Here is an 18,854-nt window from a genome sequence, read left to right as displayed (position 1 = left end):
ATGTCTAAGGAGACTTGATATTAATACAAGCTTTTGAAAAAAAATGTTATGTTGGTCTATATAGCAATAGAATTAATGTTGTTATGCTCAATTAGATGGCACTAGTTAAGTTTTACCTCACCTATGATCTATTCCAAAGATCTAATATGAGGTCAACTAAAGAAATTCACTCTTCTGATTAGCTAGATTTACAAGAGCCAGCAGCACTAGCATTAAAATACAGCACATCACATTCTCCTAAACATTTTTAATACCAGTGCAGCTAAGCTGTCCTCCTGTTTCTCTCTGGCATGAGGTTGAATGATGGAGGGAATTGAAATGTTATAAAAATTACCAGGGTGAATTTAGACCAGCATTATTAGATTCCTGCTCTAGTTTAATTAGATCGTGGTCCACCCCTTTTAATAGGGACTGTCTTTCCTCTCATCATCTATCCTAAAACTCCCTGTGACAAGTTCCATGATTTATACCCTGGTGTTGCTTGGGTCATGGGGACGGATARCAGAACTACATTTGTAATCTTAGTTTCCCCATCTAGTTATATATGAACTTTATATATATATATCTGTTGCGGAAGTGGATCTGGGACTGATTTCCTACTGGTATACTAAAGCCTTTCCCCAAACCACCTGCTTCAGAGGTCAAAACTGATCTTTTGTTTGGGATACAGATCTTGGAGAAAGATCAGAAATTAAACGTTTTCACAGTGAAGACTTCTTAAAACAGAAGTCTTCAATCTATTTTGATATCTCTTATATGCTCTTGGAAAAATCATGACATATGCTGAATAGCTGGAAGGACAGCAGTCTTCCCTGCTTGGCTGATGACTATGCCACACGATACTATCAGACATTAAAAAGATGGTTAAGAAGAGAAGTATTTCTTAAAGAGGGATCTTATCGGTTTGAATAACCTGAAGGAGAGACGTGATCTTGAAATTTTATTAAAATAACCAGTGTCCTATGGGGTCAGACCATGTTCCTGTCACCAACAGCACCAGCAGCAGATGTGGTGAGCCTTGCCACTCTTACAGTCCCTTCCCCTGGTGCTCCCCAGCACCTGCAGTCACTGGGTCGAGGATATTAGAGTACATTTCTGTCCATTCTCTTTAGTATCTATTTATGGACCTGAGCCCATGAATTCATTTAATCTCTTTTTGAACCTGCTGATACCTCCTGTGGCAAAAAAAGCTGTAAGTTCATCCTGCAAAAAAGTTTCATCTGTTTTGAAGTAATGTTGTACTAGTTCCAGTGAGTCCCCCATAGGTCTCATGTTGTAGGGTTTCATGAGTAACAGTTCTGTATTCACCTTGCCCACTGCCTTCGTCAGTGTGTAAACCTTCATCGTCCCCTCAGACTTCCCCTCTCCACATTGAAGAGTCTCTGACTATTTGGTTGCTCCTCACAATGCAGCTGCTCCATCCTTTTAATTATTTTAATTACTCTGAACTTTAGCTTTTCTAACTCCACTCTGTCTTTCTTGAAATGTGGAAGCCAGGACTGCACACACCACTCAGGACATACACACACTAGAGTGTGGTACAGGGGCAAAGTGGTGCCGTTGTGCTCTCAGTGACCTTCCTGATGATGCTCAACATTATGTTTGTTTGTTTTTAGCTGCCGCTGTGCACTGAGACAGTGATTTCCACAAACTAACGGTGACTCCAAGATGTGTCTCCTACGTTGTATAACTACCAATTCCAAGTTCAGCACCATGTAGATACAGTCTAGATGATTTTTCCCTCTTCAAATTATCTTACATTTATCTAATAAATAACATGTTTTCTATTTATCTATTTTTATATAAACATAAGGTTTTAGAAGCTCTATAACTATAAGCTGAGTTCTGAATCTCACCTGACATTTTTTATCCAGTCACTTAGATTCATCAGATCTTTCTGGGGTTCCTCCACATCAGTTCAGAATTTAACTACACCAAAACACCTACAAACCAGAGATTTCATTGCATGCTCTTTTTCCTAGGTAACCAATGAAAATGTTAAATAAAATTAATTCCCAGTACCACTCCCTGGAGGACCCCAATACTGATTTTTCTCCCGCCAATACTGAGGAGTTACAAATCTTTTCAGTAATGGCCTTGGCAAATACTGTTATAGTAACTCTAAAAAGTACAAAACTTGTTTTGAAAGGAAGACCCTGCCTACTGCTGTGCATAGAAGTAGCTTAGGCAGCAGAGGACATGAGGCCCTGATTTCATAGCCTCATCCTTCAACTATTTGGGAAAACTGAAGGCACATAAAATCCCTTAGAATATTGTTTTGAAAAAGAGTCCATTTTCTAGATAACAGTAGTGAATATAACCAACACATAGTCATACTTAGGGCCATTTGAAGAGACTTAAAGTTCTGAACCTTTCGAAGTATTTAAGACATAAATACACAGGATAGTACAATATGAAAGCTGATAGCTGAGATGATCTATGAAACCAGCTTCTCTGTCTGTGGGAAATGAGTCATTTAAATTCATATTTATACTAAAATAGGTCATATATATATATCAGACATGCATTTCCCGGGGGGGGGGGGGAGAGGGGAGGAGGCTTTAGTCTTCTTATTAGACCTCACTATACAGCGTATGTTTCTGTGTCATTAGCACATACATCCTGATCATGCATCTTAATTTGATGTTTCATGCCTGTGAGTCTTACCTTGGCAACTTTAACATTATAATATGAGACAAATGCTCATTTTGTTCTTTTTACTCTTGTTGTTTATTTTAATGGGTCATTCTAAGTTTCTGGCTTTTCTAAATCGAGAAAGTTAAACAAATTCCACCATGTGGAATGATATCAGCATGAGCCATCAGCAGGACTGAGACCTTTAAAACTACCGTACAGACCTTTATTACTAGTTCCTCTAAGCCCAAACTCATTCCTATACTCTCTCCTTCTGGTTACAGATGCCTCTTTTCAGTTCTTTCCCTGACTCTTGCTCCCCAGCTTAACTTCTGTTTTTCCCTTCTCTGCCCTCTACTTCGCCTTACTTTCATTTTTGCATGCAATACTCTGCACAGCCATAGGCTGTCATCCTCTTCAATTGAGCACATAAGAAGGTTAGAAATACTTTGCTAGTTGTTTACAGATGATTTGCTGTTCACAGAATCACAGAATCACAGAATGGCTGAGGTTGGAAGGGACCTCTGGAGATCATCTAGTCCAACCCCCCTGCTCAAGCAGGGTCACCTAGAGCACATTGCACAGGATTGCATCCAGGCGCGTTTTGAATATCTCCAGAGAAGGAGACTCCACCACCTCTCTGGGCAACCTCTTCCAGTGCTCTGTCACCCTCACAGTGAAAAAGTATTTCCTCATGTTCAGATGGAATTGTCTGTGTTTCAGTTTGTGCCCGTTGCCTCGCGTCCTGTCGCTGGGCACCACTGAAAAGAGTCTGGTCCCATCCTCTCGACACCCTCCCTTCAGATACTTGTACACGTTGATAAGATATCCTCTCAGCCTTCTCTTCTCCAAGCTAAACAGGCCAAGCTCTCTCAGCCTTTCCTCATAAGAGAGATGCTCCAGTCCCCTAATCATCTTTGTAGCCCTTCGCTGGACTTGCTCCAGTAGYGCCACATCCCTCTTGTACTGGGGAGCCCAGAACTGGACGCAGTACTCCAGATGGGGCCTCACCAGGGCTGAGTAGAGGGGGAGAATCACCTCCCTCGACCTGCTGGCAACACTCTTCCTGATGCACCCCAGGATACCATTGGCCTTCTTGGCCACAAGGGCACATTGCTGCCTCATGCTTMACTTGGTGTCCACCAGCACTCCCAGGTCCTTCTCTGCAGAGCTGCTTTCCAGCAGGTCAACCCCCAACCTGTACTGGTGCCTGGGGTTATTCCTCCCCAGGTGCAGGACCCTGCACTTGCCTTTCTTCAACTTCAGGAGGTTCCTCTCCGCCCACCTCTCCAGCCTGTCCAGGTCTCTCTGAATGGCAGCACAGCCCTCTGGTGTATTGGCCACTCCTCCCAGTTTTGTATCATCAGCAAACTTGCTGAGGGTGCACTCTGTGCCTTCATCCAGGTCATTGATGAAGAAGTTGAACAAGACTGGAGCCAGTACTGACCCCTGGGGGACACCGCTAGCTACAGGCCTCCAACTAGACTCTGCGCCACTGATCACAACCCTCTGAGCTCTGCCATTCTGCCAGTTCTCAATCCACCTCACTGTCCACTCATCCAGCCCACACTTCCTGAGCTTGTCTATGAGGATGTTATGGGAGACAGTGTCGAAAGCCTTGCTGAAGTCAAAGTAGACAACATCCACTGCTCTYCCCTCATCTACCCAGCCAGTCATTCCATCAGAGAAGGCTATCAGATTGGTTAGGCATGATTTCCCCTTGGTGAAGCCATGCTGACTACTCCTGATCACTCCTGTTATCTAAAGGAAAGTTAGAAACTCTGCTACCATTAAGCAGTATTATCTAGTACTTCAACTCAGCCCTGCTACTCCTGATCCTACCTCATCCGCCACTCCATCCCTCCTAACTCCAGTTCTTGTTTTCCTTCGCTGTTTTCTGCCTTGTCTTGTCTTCTCTCAGTCTTCGACAAGTTTCAACATCTCCCTCTCTACTTTTCTGTTTCCACTGCTCTTGAGACAAAACACCTTTTTCTTTCTGTCCTTGGTTCTAGCCTCCTTTCTCCTCTGCTTTCCCGTCAGGCTCGTGCCTGTCCTCCTCCAGGATCATGCCATCGCATTGCTCGTTATGACACTTTTATGCACCTCACTGTTGAGGGTGCTCGGTTGTGGCGAAAACCTTGCAACTCCTGCGTGCCAGGGCTACAGAGGTTCAGCACAGAACACAACTAAGAAACGCTAAGCATTATCTACTGAATACAGCTAACCTAAGACTTTTCAAAGATTTGTGAATCAGCTAAATTTGGGCAGCTTTTCATCAAAATACACATCCTTCACACCAGCACTAATTCATGATAAACTTAACTTCCCAGGCCAAGGCAGGGAGTCACAAAAGCTTTCCAGGAGCGCGCTGTAAGGACGTAGGATGTTCAGAGCAATGGCTTGTACCTTTCAAACTCATACTACAAACTGATTTATCCCCTTTAACTGAAACATTGGCTAGGCAAGGCAAGGCAAGGCAATTGCCTCAAGATTGTATTCTGCAAGCAGAATACCAGCTCAAAGATTTAAATTTAGGAAACAGTAGAAATAACTGAAGACTGGTCTTGCATACATAGCTCTCTGTGCTGAGGTCTGCAAATGTTGTGGCACTTAAATYTCTGCTTCTACAGTTTTTTAATATGCAGAACTTGTAACATGCCGTGCTTTTAAATTCCTCAGGAAGAAGTTGTTGTTTTTTTAATATACAGAATTTATAGAGCATGCATCACAAAAATGGGGGAAATTAAAATACAAAATGTTACATTTGTGCAACATTAAAGTATTTATACAGACTGTTGACAAGTTTAGAAACCAAAATACACAGTCTGTGTAAGATATTGCCTCATGAACAGCCATAATTAAGTCAGCCGCACTGCACATCTGTATTTTTTGTATTGCTGTACCCTACTACTACAATGCTAAATAGATACTTTAAGAATTATATGATATACAACACATACATTAAGATAGATTTTCTATAGGTGACTTTTATATTATCAGTTTTGAGTGTTTACTGCAACAACTCCCAAGTTATCAGAATGAATCACATTGCTAAAATTTTATTTCATACAATAACTTTGAGTATAATTGAAATACAAAAATTACTATAAACAAAATATTGTGATAACACTGAAAAAAAATCATGATAAACCTATTTTAACTGTGTTTTGAATGAAGACAACAGATACACACAACTTTAGAAACAATAATGCAGAATATGGGTTTTTTTCAACCACATGTGACTGTGAAAAACTGAACACTAACCAAGGTTAGAGTTGAGTATTCTGGGTTGAAGCTTCTCCACAACAAGAAAATCTTCCAACCATAAACTGTTTCTATCATCCCACAAAAATATGCTAAGCACCTCCCAAATCACAACCCCAAGGAGCTTGAAAACTAATTTAGAGACACTCTAACAAGAGCCAATAAGTAAGCGGTAGAAAACAGACTAAGACAGTAAAAATTATCTAAAACTACATATGCACTGAGTAGATGATCATGAGATAAAACATACCACATACAACTACTAAAAAGATTATTCATTAGAAGCAATATCAATATAATTTTTTTTCTCTATAGAAATGGCAGTGTCCTAAGGGTATTTTCAAATTGCAATGAAGACCATGACAAATAATTATTTGCTACACTTATAAAATTCAGCTGATGAAAATCCATTAACCTTACGGTCATGGTTCACTTGAGTTTTATACTTGAGGCTTTTACTGGAGAAATGCTATATTAAAAGGCAAATTAAAGCCATTAATCTTTAACTCTTCCACTACCTGCAAAATTCAATGATTTTTGTGATCTCTTGATTAAATAAAGAATAGGTTTTGAACCTTTGCTAATACCTATGCAATTTTACCAAGCCATTGGCTTGTCAAAAAGACAAGATGTTGATATATTTATTTATTTTATTGCTTATAAATAAATATCTCACCATTTGCCTTCCTATATATATGAAAGAATGAATGAATCAAAGAAAAAGGTCACCCTGTCAAAATTTCAGTTTCATGACATGCCCTTCAAGATTTAACAAACTAAAGGATGCTTGTACTCCAACTGCTACAGAAGAAGACATGAATAAATTTTACTGTTCTGCTCTTCCCCAGTGTAGTTTATCTAGGATTCTGCTAGGTATGAAGCTGAACAACTCCTCGGCTAATCTTTCTCACAACATAAGGTTCAGACTCTCAAACAATCCCCAAAGCGCACAAATTCAGCAAGGTTCTAAACGCTGCATCTCTGACTTGTATTTCCTTGGAAAGTCTCAAAAAGGATTTGCACAAATCCTTTAACATCTCAGATCTTTGAAAGGCAGTGCTTCGTAAAAAGGCAGAGCTGACATTGTGACAGCACCGGCTTACAGCAACAAGAGTCTTGTGGGCACTTCCACATTTCAAAGCAGACTCAGGAAAGGAAAATAAATTGGTTCCTCTGGGTGAAACAGCATACAGTCTTTGTTTAGGGTAAAATAACTTTACTTCGCAGAACAAGCAGACCATTTAGATTTAAGTTATTCATTAAGATATCTAAACATTACATGGTAGATGTACTGTGATATGACTAAACTCCACTGGGCAATACAGTATTTAAAACAAAAACAGGTGGAAGGCATTGATTAGACTTTGGATTTGCCCAGATATTCTGAGATTTTTTTAGCAGCTTTCTTGCACAAGACTACAAGAAAGAAAATGAGAATGTTTTTCCAAACTTTATTACTGTAAACTGCTAGTTTTATCAATAACATTCTGAAATACCAGTACATAACAACACATGAAAATATAAACTAGAATTTTACTTTACAGACCCAACACTTGCAACCTATTCCTTCCTTTTTTTATCCTCTGTGAACAAAACCCAGTGGAAAGTGTTTGTCAGCACAGCCTGTGGGTAGGTACTATTCTTTTTAAATGCCCCTACTTTAATCATGCAGTTTCCACTTGCCTTCTAGCATGATATAGTACAGAAGCACTGGGAAAAAAGTTGTACATTGTTTAAGCCTAAAGCCCAACTGGGACCACTGGGAGAGAGAGAAAATAAAACAAAACAAAACAAAAACAAAAACAACCCCCTGTACATACGTTAATTCAGGCCTACAGAGAGCGGGACTTCCATTGCCTCAGGCAACATTCCCAGAGCGTGGGTACTGACTGAAACACTACAGAAATTGTTTTAGCCAGCGAGGGATTTCTAGATATTTTACAGATTTGCTGGCCTAGCTGACAACATAATCACAACCGAAAGTGACAGATTATCAACGTTATTATTGTAAAAAGAGAAGAAAGAGAAAAAACTGTGATGTGTACTTGCTTTATAGAAAGAGCTGGGATGAAGCGTAGGCTGAAAATCTCAGAAGCGTTAGTACAAGGGTAGCCAAAGGTGCAGTTTCAGAGTATTGAAGAAAGATTAAAAATTGAAGCAAGAATCTACATTAATTTGGAAAAATGGCTTGAGACAGAAATATGCACATTCCCCAGCCTCAAATCTGCATTTGCAGCTGCCACAACACTCAAAGATTTTTTGTCCTCTCATCTACTGCAGAACAGCAGTCACTATGGAAGAGAGACCTACATATAGAATTATTTCTGCATATTCCACAACAATGTACCGACATTTTGAAAACATAAGGATGTCGGATTAACAGAATATAGTACACACCAGAGTTTTAAGCAGAATACACAGAACTACACTGGAGTCTTCAGTGGTAAAGGAGCATTTACTGTTCAGTATAAGTTATACAATGCTAGCTCCCATTATGGAAATAATGAAGCTGACATTCTTTAATATTGACACATCTTTACTTCTTTGGGGACAAAAATCCATCTTAAAAAATAATAGGTATAGAGTCAAGAGGAGAGTGGGTGCAAATTTAAAAATGCTCACAATTCTGTGAAATATGAAAGAATTCCAATAAATTTCAATAATTCTGTTAAATGTGCATGAGAAGGAGGAGGCATTTTTTCTCAAGAAACAAGTAATTCAAATAAAGGAGAAACCTTTGTGAGTTTTCAACTCAAGACATGACTGGAAATCCCAGCTGAGTTAATGGGTTCTTCCATCAGACTGTGAAAGTGAGCTTGAAGGTTTGGTAATGTAATATGGCAATCTGCTAACAGAAACAAACAAACAGTTTCCTCTGGCTGATGTTAAAAAGTACTCCTCAGACCAAGAGTACTGGCGAGACAGACTGCAACTTCAGGTAGCCAAATGCTAACCCCATAGTGGGATCTTGCTTCATGTCTTTGCTGCATTCTCTAAGTTTCTACTAAATTTGGTCCTGCTTGTTCATCCCTTTTCCTCTTTCCCTTCCCTTCCCTTCCATCTCACTCAAGGAAAAAGTGGGAATATTTTTAATTCAAGGAAATTATTCTTTTAACATTTCTGCTTCACTGTGGCATAGCTGCCAGGTTCTGTTCTGCTTCAAAGGTACCTCTTCCTAGGAACTATCAAAAGAACTGCATTTTGTATTACCAAATAATTTCCACAAAACCATAAGCTTAAAATGCCTCCTGGGTGGTTTTGAATTTGTCCCATGTCTCTTGCAGCAAAAGACATGGAACCTAGCTTACTGAGCAGCGAATACCAGACAGACTTATAAGGGTGAAAGAGCAGAACTATAGAAATATGCCTATACACTTCCTCAGCACAACACATGCTGTCTCAAGCTAAGATGAAGGAATGTAGACACAGATGCCAAAACAGGAAAACCAAGATCCAAAATAGCATGTCCAACCACTTTCTGCCTTCAGATTCTAAAGCAAAGAAGCAGCCTGAATCCTCCTGAACAACATTTAACAATATTTGTATCCTTCAGTTCAAGGAAATGCTTACACGATATTCCCTCCTATACAGAGTCATTCTAAAACTAAAAATAATCTTAAGTTCCTGCCCCCTTAATGAAATTTTTTTCAAAATATCGTTGTTGTGGTCTAGTACCATGTATTTCTATGGCCTGGCTACAGAAAGAAGCTTGACACAACCCCAAAATTGATGGCTTTTCCTAATATTGAAGCTTACAGTCCTTAGCACACATTTGCATGCACTCACCTTTATGTTGTCACCTGTTTCCATAGTGGCTTGAAGTTTCCCATTCACGCTGAATACACAGAAGAGGCCATTTTCATAATATATGACACAGTGGCCTTCTCTTGAAGCCTGAATAAGTTTTGGTCTCAGGCAATTTTCAGGACCTTCTAATGTCCTCAGTAGATCTCCATTCATAGAATGTATGAGACATGGTCCTTCTAATGAGACAGAATAAAAGTTACTAAGTCTAGTTAGTAAGTCTAATTATTGACTTAGAAGTTCATTTAAAGACATCCTATATCAAATAAGAAGTAATGGTTTCTTCTTAAGTAATTACTATTATAATACATTATATTCACTTTTACCGTATTTAAGTGGAAAGCTTATGAGCTTAAGGGTGCCAGAGAATAATGTGAACAGCTTATCCCTTAAAAGCTTTGTATTAAGGTATTTTAGAGCACCTAACAAAGTTAGTTAGAGACCTAATAAATATCTTCTTTTGTGGATTTCCTTTTAAAATTGGTAGTAGTTAATTTTGAGTGCAGAAAAATAAATGTATTTATTGTTTTGAATCCTAAAATAAAATTTTCAGAATATGAAGACACACAGATGTAAGTGTAATGAATTTACATATGCATGTACTCTGAAAGTGTTTATTCTCATACATATTCTTAATAAAGATTTTAACCCATATRTGATCAACTAAATACTTGCTTCTTAATAAATTTGGACAAATAACTGATTTGCATGTAAGCCATAAGTGTTCACATGCATAAAACAGAAACACACATAGGTGGATACAGTGAGCACACCCAACTTTGAAAAGGTGCCTGAAGTAGGTACCTTGGAAACACTGAAGCAGAAAGAACCTAATTCTAAGAAATTTCCAATTTAAAAATAACTGAAGACCAGCAAAAGAGGAAAAAAATAAATAATATCTATGGAATCAATGCCATTCTTTATAAGTTGCCTGGCAAAAGCAGGTCTTTGAGGAGAACACAAATGTGGTATAGCTCTGTAGCTAAACTCAAAAAGCCTGAACAGAATTACTACCAATTTTAGTGGGGAGCATATACGTGCCCTTCATCAAACAAACAAAACAGCACATTCTCTTTCTCTTTAAACTAATTCTTGCTTTTCTTTCTGAGAAGTTATCCATAACAAAAACAAACCCAACTGAAGTAATACATTCCTGACCATCCTGGAAGTCAAGAGCTGGATCCAACTGTATGCTACATGCAATTAGGCTGCATAAACAAACAAAAGCTAAAACAGGGAAACTGATGTGGTTGCCTAATGATCTGCTCTTTCTCCTGGATGTCTGAATAACCCCCAGTTTTAACATGTTTAAAAAGAGGTTTCAAATTCACTCAAATCCTGCAGCAACTAAAACAAGCTTAAAAATACAACCAATGCAAAGCAAATAAATTCTATCACCTGAGACTAGATTCATTTTTGCATTAGCTCTATAGCTTTATGAGTGAAAATAAAAAACAACAGCTTCCTTACCTTTTGAACCACTTATTACCAAGCCAAGTTCAGCACAAACAGTAGCACAGATGATTTCATAGTCATGTCCTGTCAAAATAGCTCGAGGAGTTGCAAAATCACCTTCAATGAAAAAACAATCAAAGCAATTATTGGTTACAAGTCATTTCAAAATCCATGCTTTCCATCACTGAAGCATCTTCAGTTTCCTTGCTCTTTGAGCTTATGTTCTCTGTAAATCATTTCTATGCTACTATTTGCATACAGTCAGTCTGCACTCTGATCTGCACAGTACAGCAGCAGTATACCATAGGAATTCAGCCTGTGTATTTACTAACAGACATTCATATAAAAGCTGGGTGTGTAGTAAAAACAGGGACAACTCGGAGCATACAGATTTTGGTTTTCCCCTCCTTCCATCTTCACCTCCACTCTTTTTTTTTTTTTTTTTTTTTGGTGCAAGAAGAGATCTCAGTCAGTTACTACCTTTTACTATAATAGGCATAACTAAACACAAATGTCTCTAGGACAAGTACTGAGAGGAAACACCTACAAGGCACCAAGACGAAATAACGTATCCACTGACTAATTTCATTTGAATCTAGTGACAGTGTTGAAACTTCACTATGATGGCCGAGTCCTTTGTAAGAAGTGGAGCTTGGAACATAATCAATATGAATTTCGGATGAGTTTGCAAAATCAAAGACCCCAAACCCAACATTAATTACTGCTGTTCCTATTAGCCAGTTCCCTGCAACAAGAACAAACAAACAAAACAGTATTTTCCAGAGTTTCTTTTTGCCACCAAAGATATATGGATACCATAATGAAAGAGAAATTATATGACTGGCACATCCGAATGAACAAAATTTTTTATTCTCCAACACAATGACATAGAAAGAGTAAGCATATGCTATAAATCTTTTAAAATAGTTTTATACCTTCACTCACAGATCATTCCCTGGATCACCCACCTTGAGAGTGCTAGCATTTCATGGAAAGCACAATGTTATTTTTGTATACCATATAATTATTTTATTCATAGCATTTTATGAAGCATTAAAACTTTGAAGAATGCATCTTCGGCAATGTTATGTAGCTGCAAAAAGGATTAAGCAAGTTTGTAAGCAGCAGGAAACACTTTCACTTAAAAATAAATGATGCTATGACTTCTGTGAAATGTCAATAAGGCAGTAAAGTAGTGGTAGAATCACACATTATTTTACTTCAAAAACAGGAGACGGTTTTCAATGAGACGTAGTAATAATAGGGCCAACTGACTCCATTTGTTACTAAAGTAGCATTATTCAAATTACATCTGAAGTTGTAACTTTTTAAAAGCTAAAATCAGCACAATCTGATTAATTTGTCCGTGTAGAGCCATAACAGTACTAGCAATACTAGTACTGTGTCTTATTAGAAATTATGTAAAATATTAAAACAGTTAACTACCCAGATCCTGCATAGATGCAGTGAGAAACTTCTAGGGAGAAGAAATGTGGATTTGGGCTTGCATAAATCAAGGCTTAGCTTACTCTCAATGGTTTACATTTTTTACTCAGACCATTTGCAACAATTCCCAGAATGTCCATGTAGCTGTCATGTTCAAATGGCCTTTAAGAAAAGGTCATAATCTACGATACAGTATCAAATAAGGGGTTTTGACTTTTGAAATTTGATTTATTTTTGCAATAACAGCTACAATTTATAATTTATATCTACAATACAAAATTTTGAAGAGTAAATAAATCTATTTCTTCTTAGCTATATATATACATATATATATGTAGTTGTATATGTATTTATGTATGTGTATGTATGTATGTATGTATGTAGCAGCATTTTAAATCTGAAAATGTTTTGAGGCAACTCAGTGAACGGTCCCTAATCTCTTAATAAATAATCATTAAAAGCTTTTGCTTTTGTTTCATATAATGTTTGGCAAAACACACTCAAACCCAGGAAGTATGGCAGACGGTTCAGAAGGAAAGAAAACTCCCCAACAAATTGGAAGCATAAGGGTAGACGTATGACTGTTAGGTACTTCTCAGCTGACCAATTCCACTAAACGCTCATGTTAGAGACAGTTTGCTCTATTGAACTTTCCTCACCTAAACACGGGACGGGCACTTTTGAAGATACTTAAAAACATTGCGTAGACAATCCACAAATTTGCACAGTTTTAGGGAAAAAATCTAACAGTAACCATAACAGTCTTCTTATCCTGTAAAAATTTATTTTTTGACCCAATTCTTTCCCCCCATTGTCCCCAAACCATAAAACAAGAGGTAGCTTTATGCATTTAAAGCTTTTGTTAGTTTGTTTTCTTTTAATTGAGATGCCTATGTTAGCAAGATTCTGCAGTTCTGGTTTTATTACTTTGTTTTGCTTTCAGAAACTGCATTTAGCACACAGTCTGTGCTGCTCAGATCAGCAAGGAATTAATCTAATTGTATTCTACACATGTTAATGAAAAATTACAGTTTAAAAACTTTAGAAATCGGAGTAGTTTTAAATATACAACATTGTACTGAAAGTAAATAATGTAAGATGTTTGAGTGTGAAGGACCTGTAAGAATCCATTTGCCATGCAAATGAATTACTAGGAGGCGCAAATAAACAAAATTCTTATAGTATACTTACTGTTTTACAGCAACTAAATTCCTATAGGCTTTTCCTACTTTAGGCCGTAAGTAACTATAATACACACAATGCGTACACACACAATGTGTTACTCGTAAAACAAAAACCAGAAATTGAGCATATATATTGATCACAGTCCACAGAAAATTAAATTTCTGTAAATAGTGTTGTTGTATTTTTTAATTTGGACTTGATTTCAAATATAATGGAATAAGTCTATAGGTGGTCAGGTCAGCATTTCATAAATTTATATAAATATAAATTTATATAAATAATATCAGTTGTTTACTGAATTATTTTTATTCTAAAGAAATACTTCAATGTAAAAAAGGAATAAAAGAAATCTGAATAGTATCTTTAAAGAAATGAGGAATTAGGAAATTAGTATTGAATAAATACTGTAAAACATAAGTCCTGTGAAAAGTCAGACTGACTCCTTTGATAAGAATGTCAAGCATTTAGGGGTTTCCAAGCCTCTGATTTGCCAAATAATGGCGTCAACTTAAAAGCTGGTCATAGAGCAGAACAGATTTCTTTAAAAGCTTTTAAACTGTTATTGCTTCAGAAGATTGTCATGGTTTTCAATAATGCAAAGAGAATATTTTATTTTGTTGCTGGTTTAAGGGGCACCACTTCAAACTTTTCTAAATTGTTTTAGGGGAACGGGCTTGCAGACCTTTTGAAAAGCTGGGGAAGTGACTTCAAAGGGAAGCGAGTCTTTGTCCATTAAGCAGGTTTACGACCACTGATGCAAACCCTAACTAAGGACTGAAAAGAATACTCAGTGCATCTTTATGGAGATCCTTAAGGAAGATGAACAAATCAAATGAGATTAAAGATAGTTCAAATCCTAGCTCTAATAACCAGGACACAACAGTTTTACAGATGTGCTTTTCTCAGCACATATACATGTGCACGTATACAATAATATCCTTAATCTATACCATTGCTGGATTGCTACTTGAAGTTGAATGCTGTAAGAACCTTAATGCCACATTCACATTGCAACAAAAGTAGCCAATGATTTATGCAAGTCATAGGAAGTATATGCAAAGTTATTTCCCAGTAATGGACAGAATACTTTACCTTTACAGTAACCATTCAAATTATTTCAAAAGAGCTCTCCTACATCACAATAAATAATTCCTGCAAAGCTGTTTTCCCATAGAAAATAGCATAAAATATCACTCTTCTCTAAGTGACTAAAGTACATTTTAAATCATAAAACTCAAGCTTCAGAAGATAAAAGAAGAGCACATGATATCATGTCAGCTTGTGGCGATATTTCAGTGAAAAAACATTAGGCATTTGGAAACTACATTTAAAAAGGAACAGTGGGATTACAGGAAAGTCAAAACTTTCTTCTAGTTTAATGACATCCAGAAGATGATCCACCTTACTGGATAACAAGAAATTCTTTAGTATTGCTGGGTTTATCTCCTCTGTTTTTTTGGCTTTGGCGATGTTAAAAAATAAAACAGAATCAAAAAATTTTAAATCCATCAGTAAATTCCTAAAAAGACCATTTTCTTTATTAATTACTACTAATAATACACTCATTACTTTATCAATTACTAAGCCATAATTACTTTATTAATTACTAATCAGCTCTAAGAGCTGAGCCAAATACAGGAACTCTTCTAAAGAAAGTGTCCCTGTAATAAGAAATCAAGCTAGAGACAGAGTGAAAAACTTATTTCAGAATGAAATATGGGATACTCTTCCTACTATTTCTTCATGAGATAATATTATGCAACACATAAAAAGGAGCATAGTCAAATTTTTTATGTTTTAATGTTTTATGCTGAGAAGACAGTTAATTATGATAAGTCACAGACAGCCAAATAGTAATTTTTAAATTATTATTCTGTGATTGTCGAGGCTGTAGGGCACTTTTAAATGGCAAATTAATTATGTGATTTTATGTCAATATGAAATTCTAATTAAATGAAGCATCAGTTAACCCAACTATCTTTTTACCTACTTCTTGCTAAAATAAATGATTGAGTACTTTCTCAAAGGATATATAAACCAAACAAAATGATGTGTGTAAGAAAAGTCTTCTAAAAATCATTTTACAAATTTCTCAGGTTTTGAAGTTTCTTTGGTATGATAAAAATTGAGGAAAATAATAATAGATTTTAAATAGATTTGAGAAGCAGAAATGTACTTACAGAATATATGACATATGGACACAGGTACTCTTTCAGCAAAACACAAGTAAATCAAGAAAACTATCTAATTTACTGCTAGGCTTCCCTGTTGATTATATAGCAAGTTTCACAGTTTAATTACTTCAAAGTCGTTACTGTCAAATATTATATAAACTCTCTATATTAACATTATTTATATATTACACAGAGTAGACATTTAATAAACAGCAGCACTGGTTGAAACCCATTTCACTGCTACAGAAAGGGTTGCTCTTTGATGGATGTGAAATCTTACTGAAGTGATACTATACAATACTACTGAAGGATTCCTAAAACTTTAGTTTGAATAATCTTTCCTTTGCAGCGTGCATTTTTATATAATTAAGTGAACATTTCATATTACGTAGGAACTTTTTTGTTGTCCTAATCGTCATGTGACACCCCATCAGCATTTCCTCTAATCCCGTCAATCTTTTCGCAAACTACTTCCCATCTGTTCAAACTTTTAAAAACAAAAAGTGCAATCTTACGCTTAGATGCGCACTTTGTTTATGCAAAGAAACCCTTTACATTGCTATACATTTTCTGCAAAGGGAACAACATCTTTGAATAAAATATCATTCTATCCCCAAACAAAATCTAAAAACATAACTACAGAAGGTGCTACAGTGCTATCAGATTTGTTTAGCAAAGAGACAAATATTAAATTTATCTTGTAGAATTCATTCTAGGGAATATAACACGGGAAAGGTTTGCTGTACTCCTCCCCACAGACGCACTGTGCAAAAAGTGACTCACATTTATTCAGTACTAATATGAGAACGGACTATTTTTCGTACATATTTTCTCAAGAGGACAGGTTGACTGTGTTTCCAAAACAAGCGCAATAAGAAAAGCCAGAGATTTAGCAGGCCTGCGTGAGTGGAATATTACCATTCAGATTTCAAACAGTCAGTAATCCCCCGGCTCTGAATTCCCACACCACGTTCAATGCGGAGGTCTCCGGGCCCAGCTCACCCTGACTCAGGCTTCATCTGCCGCGAGCCCTGGAAGTCATTCTGAGGGCCCCTCCCACGAATACCGATCTTTTTGAAGCCCCTTGAAAGTATCTGCAGGTGAATATTCAGGGTCAATGTACACTAGTATTTTAATATTTGCACCATCCAGACTTCATAAACTGCGATCAGCTTTGAAGTTTTAAAACACAGTCATTTTTGTTTGAGAATCTTCTAAAAAAAGTTTATGGAGGGGCTTTTGTTTTATTTGTGTTTTAAAAAAATATCAGTCTTTCTTCATATCTATCCCTTGTGGTTTATAGTTATAACTACTCCATTCCTGGCAAATCCAAGAAAAACAACTAAAAGCCCAACAGAAAAAAAAAAAAAGGCAATTATTTCAGTCAGAAATAGCACCTACTGCAGAACTGCAGTAAGATATAACACATCTCTATAACAATTTGCTGAACCTGACTTTAATTTGGAACTGATATACTATCTTATACCTTGAGCAAAGAGGAATCTGAGATGAGAAGTTTCATATGAGAATTTAGCTCAATTTAGCAGTTTCTGATTTTTTCCCCATTAAAATAATTTATGTCTGTTGAAAATAACAAAAATGAATTGCTTCAGAATAATACTGTCCTATAACAGCATGTAGTGAGAATCTGTGCTTTAGCTATTTGTTTGCTTTTGTAAAATTAATTTCAAATCAATGCATCCTTTGTGTAGTTTATTAGATAGATGTTTTCCACCTTTTTTAACAGTGTACCTAAGAGTACACTAGGAATACTTCTGATTACATAACATATTCTTGCACTCAGTGGAGTAGTGCTTACCTCTGTCATGTTAGCCTTAATAGAGATTAATTCCAAAAACTCTTACAAGTTAATTTCCTACCTGAGTCAGAACTATCGTCCTGACCAAACAATTTTTACAACATTAAAGTTGGTCATGAAGATCCTCAGATTATCAATTCTAGACTATAAATTATTAGTTTTATATATATATATATATATAAGAATATAAATTATATTCTTTTGCATTATTCTACTCTGTCCTATGTGGTATAGCCTTAGAATTGAAAGGTAGAGTCATTTTTCCCAGGAACCAAACAAGGTAAATAAATGTGATATATTAGTACATCATTCCACCACTATGCATATGGTGCACATTAAGGTTGTATTCATTTACCATATGAATATAATTCCTTTTACCACGTCAACTATTAGTTACAAGCTGTAAATATAGCATTGTTTTTCCTGGAACTTGAAGGTCTGCATTACATCATGAAGCACTAAATATCCTTATCCTTCTGGAGAATTTCACGTATATAGTTTTTAGTGACACCTGAAGTTGCATACTGCCAACAAACCAGCATCAAAACTCTTTCTCTGTGTTTCCAGGCTCAAAATACACACTGCCTTCATTTGTGTCTGTATAGTGCCTCAAAACTTGCTACTACAATAAAATTGCAATTACTTCCTCTGATTCACAATTCTTGAAACACACTCTCCCTCAGCCAGTTGAAAATAAGGATACTACAGATGCTGTGCATAACCCTGGAGGACATACTTTTAGCACAAAAAAACCAATATTTGTATTACACAAAACTTACAAGCTCATCAACAGCAAATCACCATGACTATTAAAATGTTTTCCGAACCATCAGCCACTGCAATTCCAGGTTCTTCTGAATGAAGTCTGTGTCCTCGTATCTATCTATAAGATGACTTTCTTGGCATTATATAAATATGGAATTATATTGCTTTTACAGCATCATTGGAGATTTCCAGATATACCAGAATTCATCAACCTGTTAGATCTCATCTTTTTTCAGTTCAAATATTTGGAAGCTTGGACCATCATTCATATGAGATTTACTGAGTACTTGGAGGAATGAGGCCTCAAT

At 36.6% G+C, this 18,854-nt stretch overlaps 1 protein-coding gene across 1 annotated transcript in view; it reads right to left on the bottom strand.

Moving 5' to 3' along the window:
• The window catches only part of LOC112976363 (lipopolysaccharide-responsive and beige-like anchor protein), a gene marked incomplete at its 5' end in the record, with an annotated part of 360,077 nt that overhangs the window by 2,052 nt on the left and 339,171 nt on the right, over positions 1 to 18,854 (bottom strand). The window contains 2 exons of the mRNA XM_026087491.1: positions 9,685 to 9,881; positions 11,173 to 11,274. Of these exons, the coding sequence (XP_025943276.1) occupies positions 9,685 to 9,881; positions 11,173 to 11,274 (299 nt within the window). The remainder of the gene's footprint in view (positions 1 to 9,684; positions 9,882 to 11,172; positions 11,275 to 18,854) is intronic.

This window comes from Apteryx rowi, unplaced genomic scaffold (genome assembly GCF_003343035.1).
Source record: "Apteryx rowi isolate R43461 unplaced genomic scaffold, aptRow1 scaffold_72, whole genome shotgun sequence".
Lineage (NCBI taxonomy): Eukaryota > Metazoa > Chordata > Aves > Apterygiformes > Apterygidae > Apteryx > Apteryx rowi.
The sequence above is the reverse complement of the archived record's forward strand: the minus strand, read 5'-3'. Positions and strand labels throughout refer to the sequence as shown.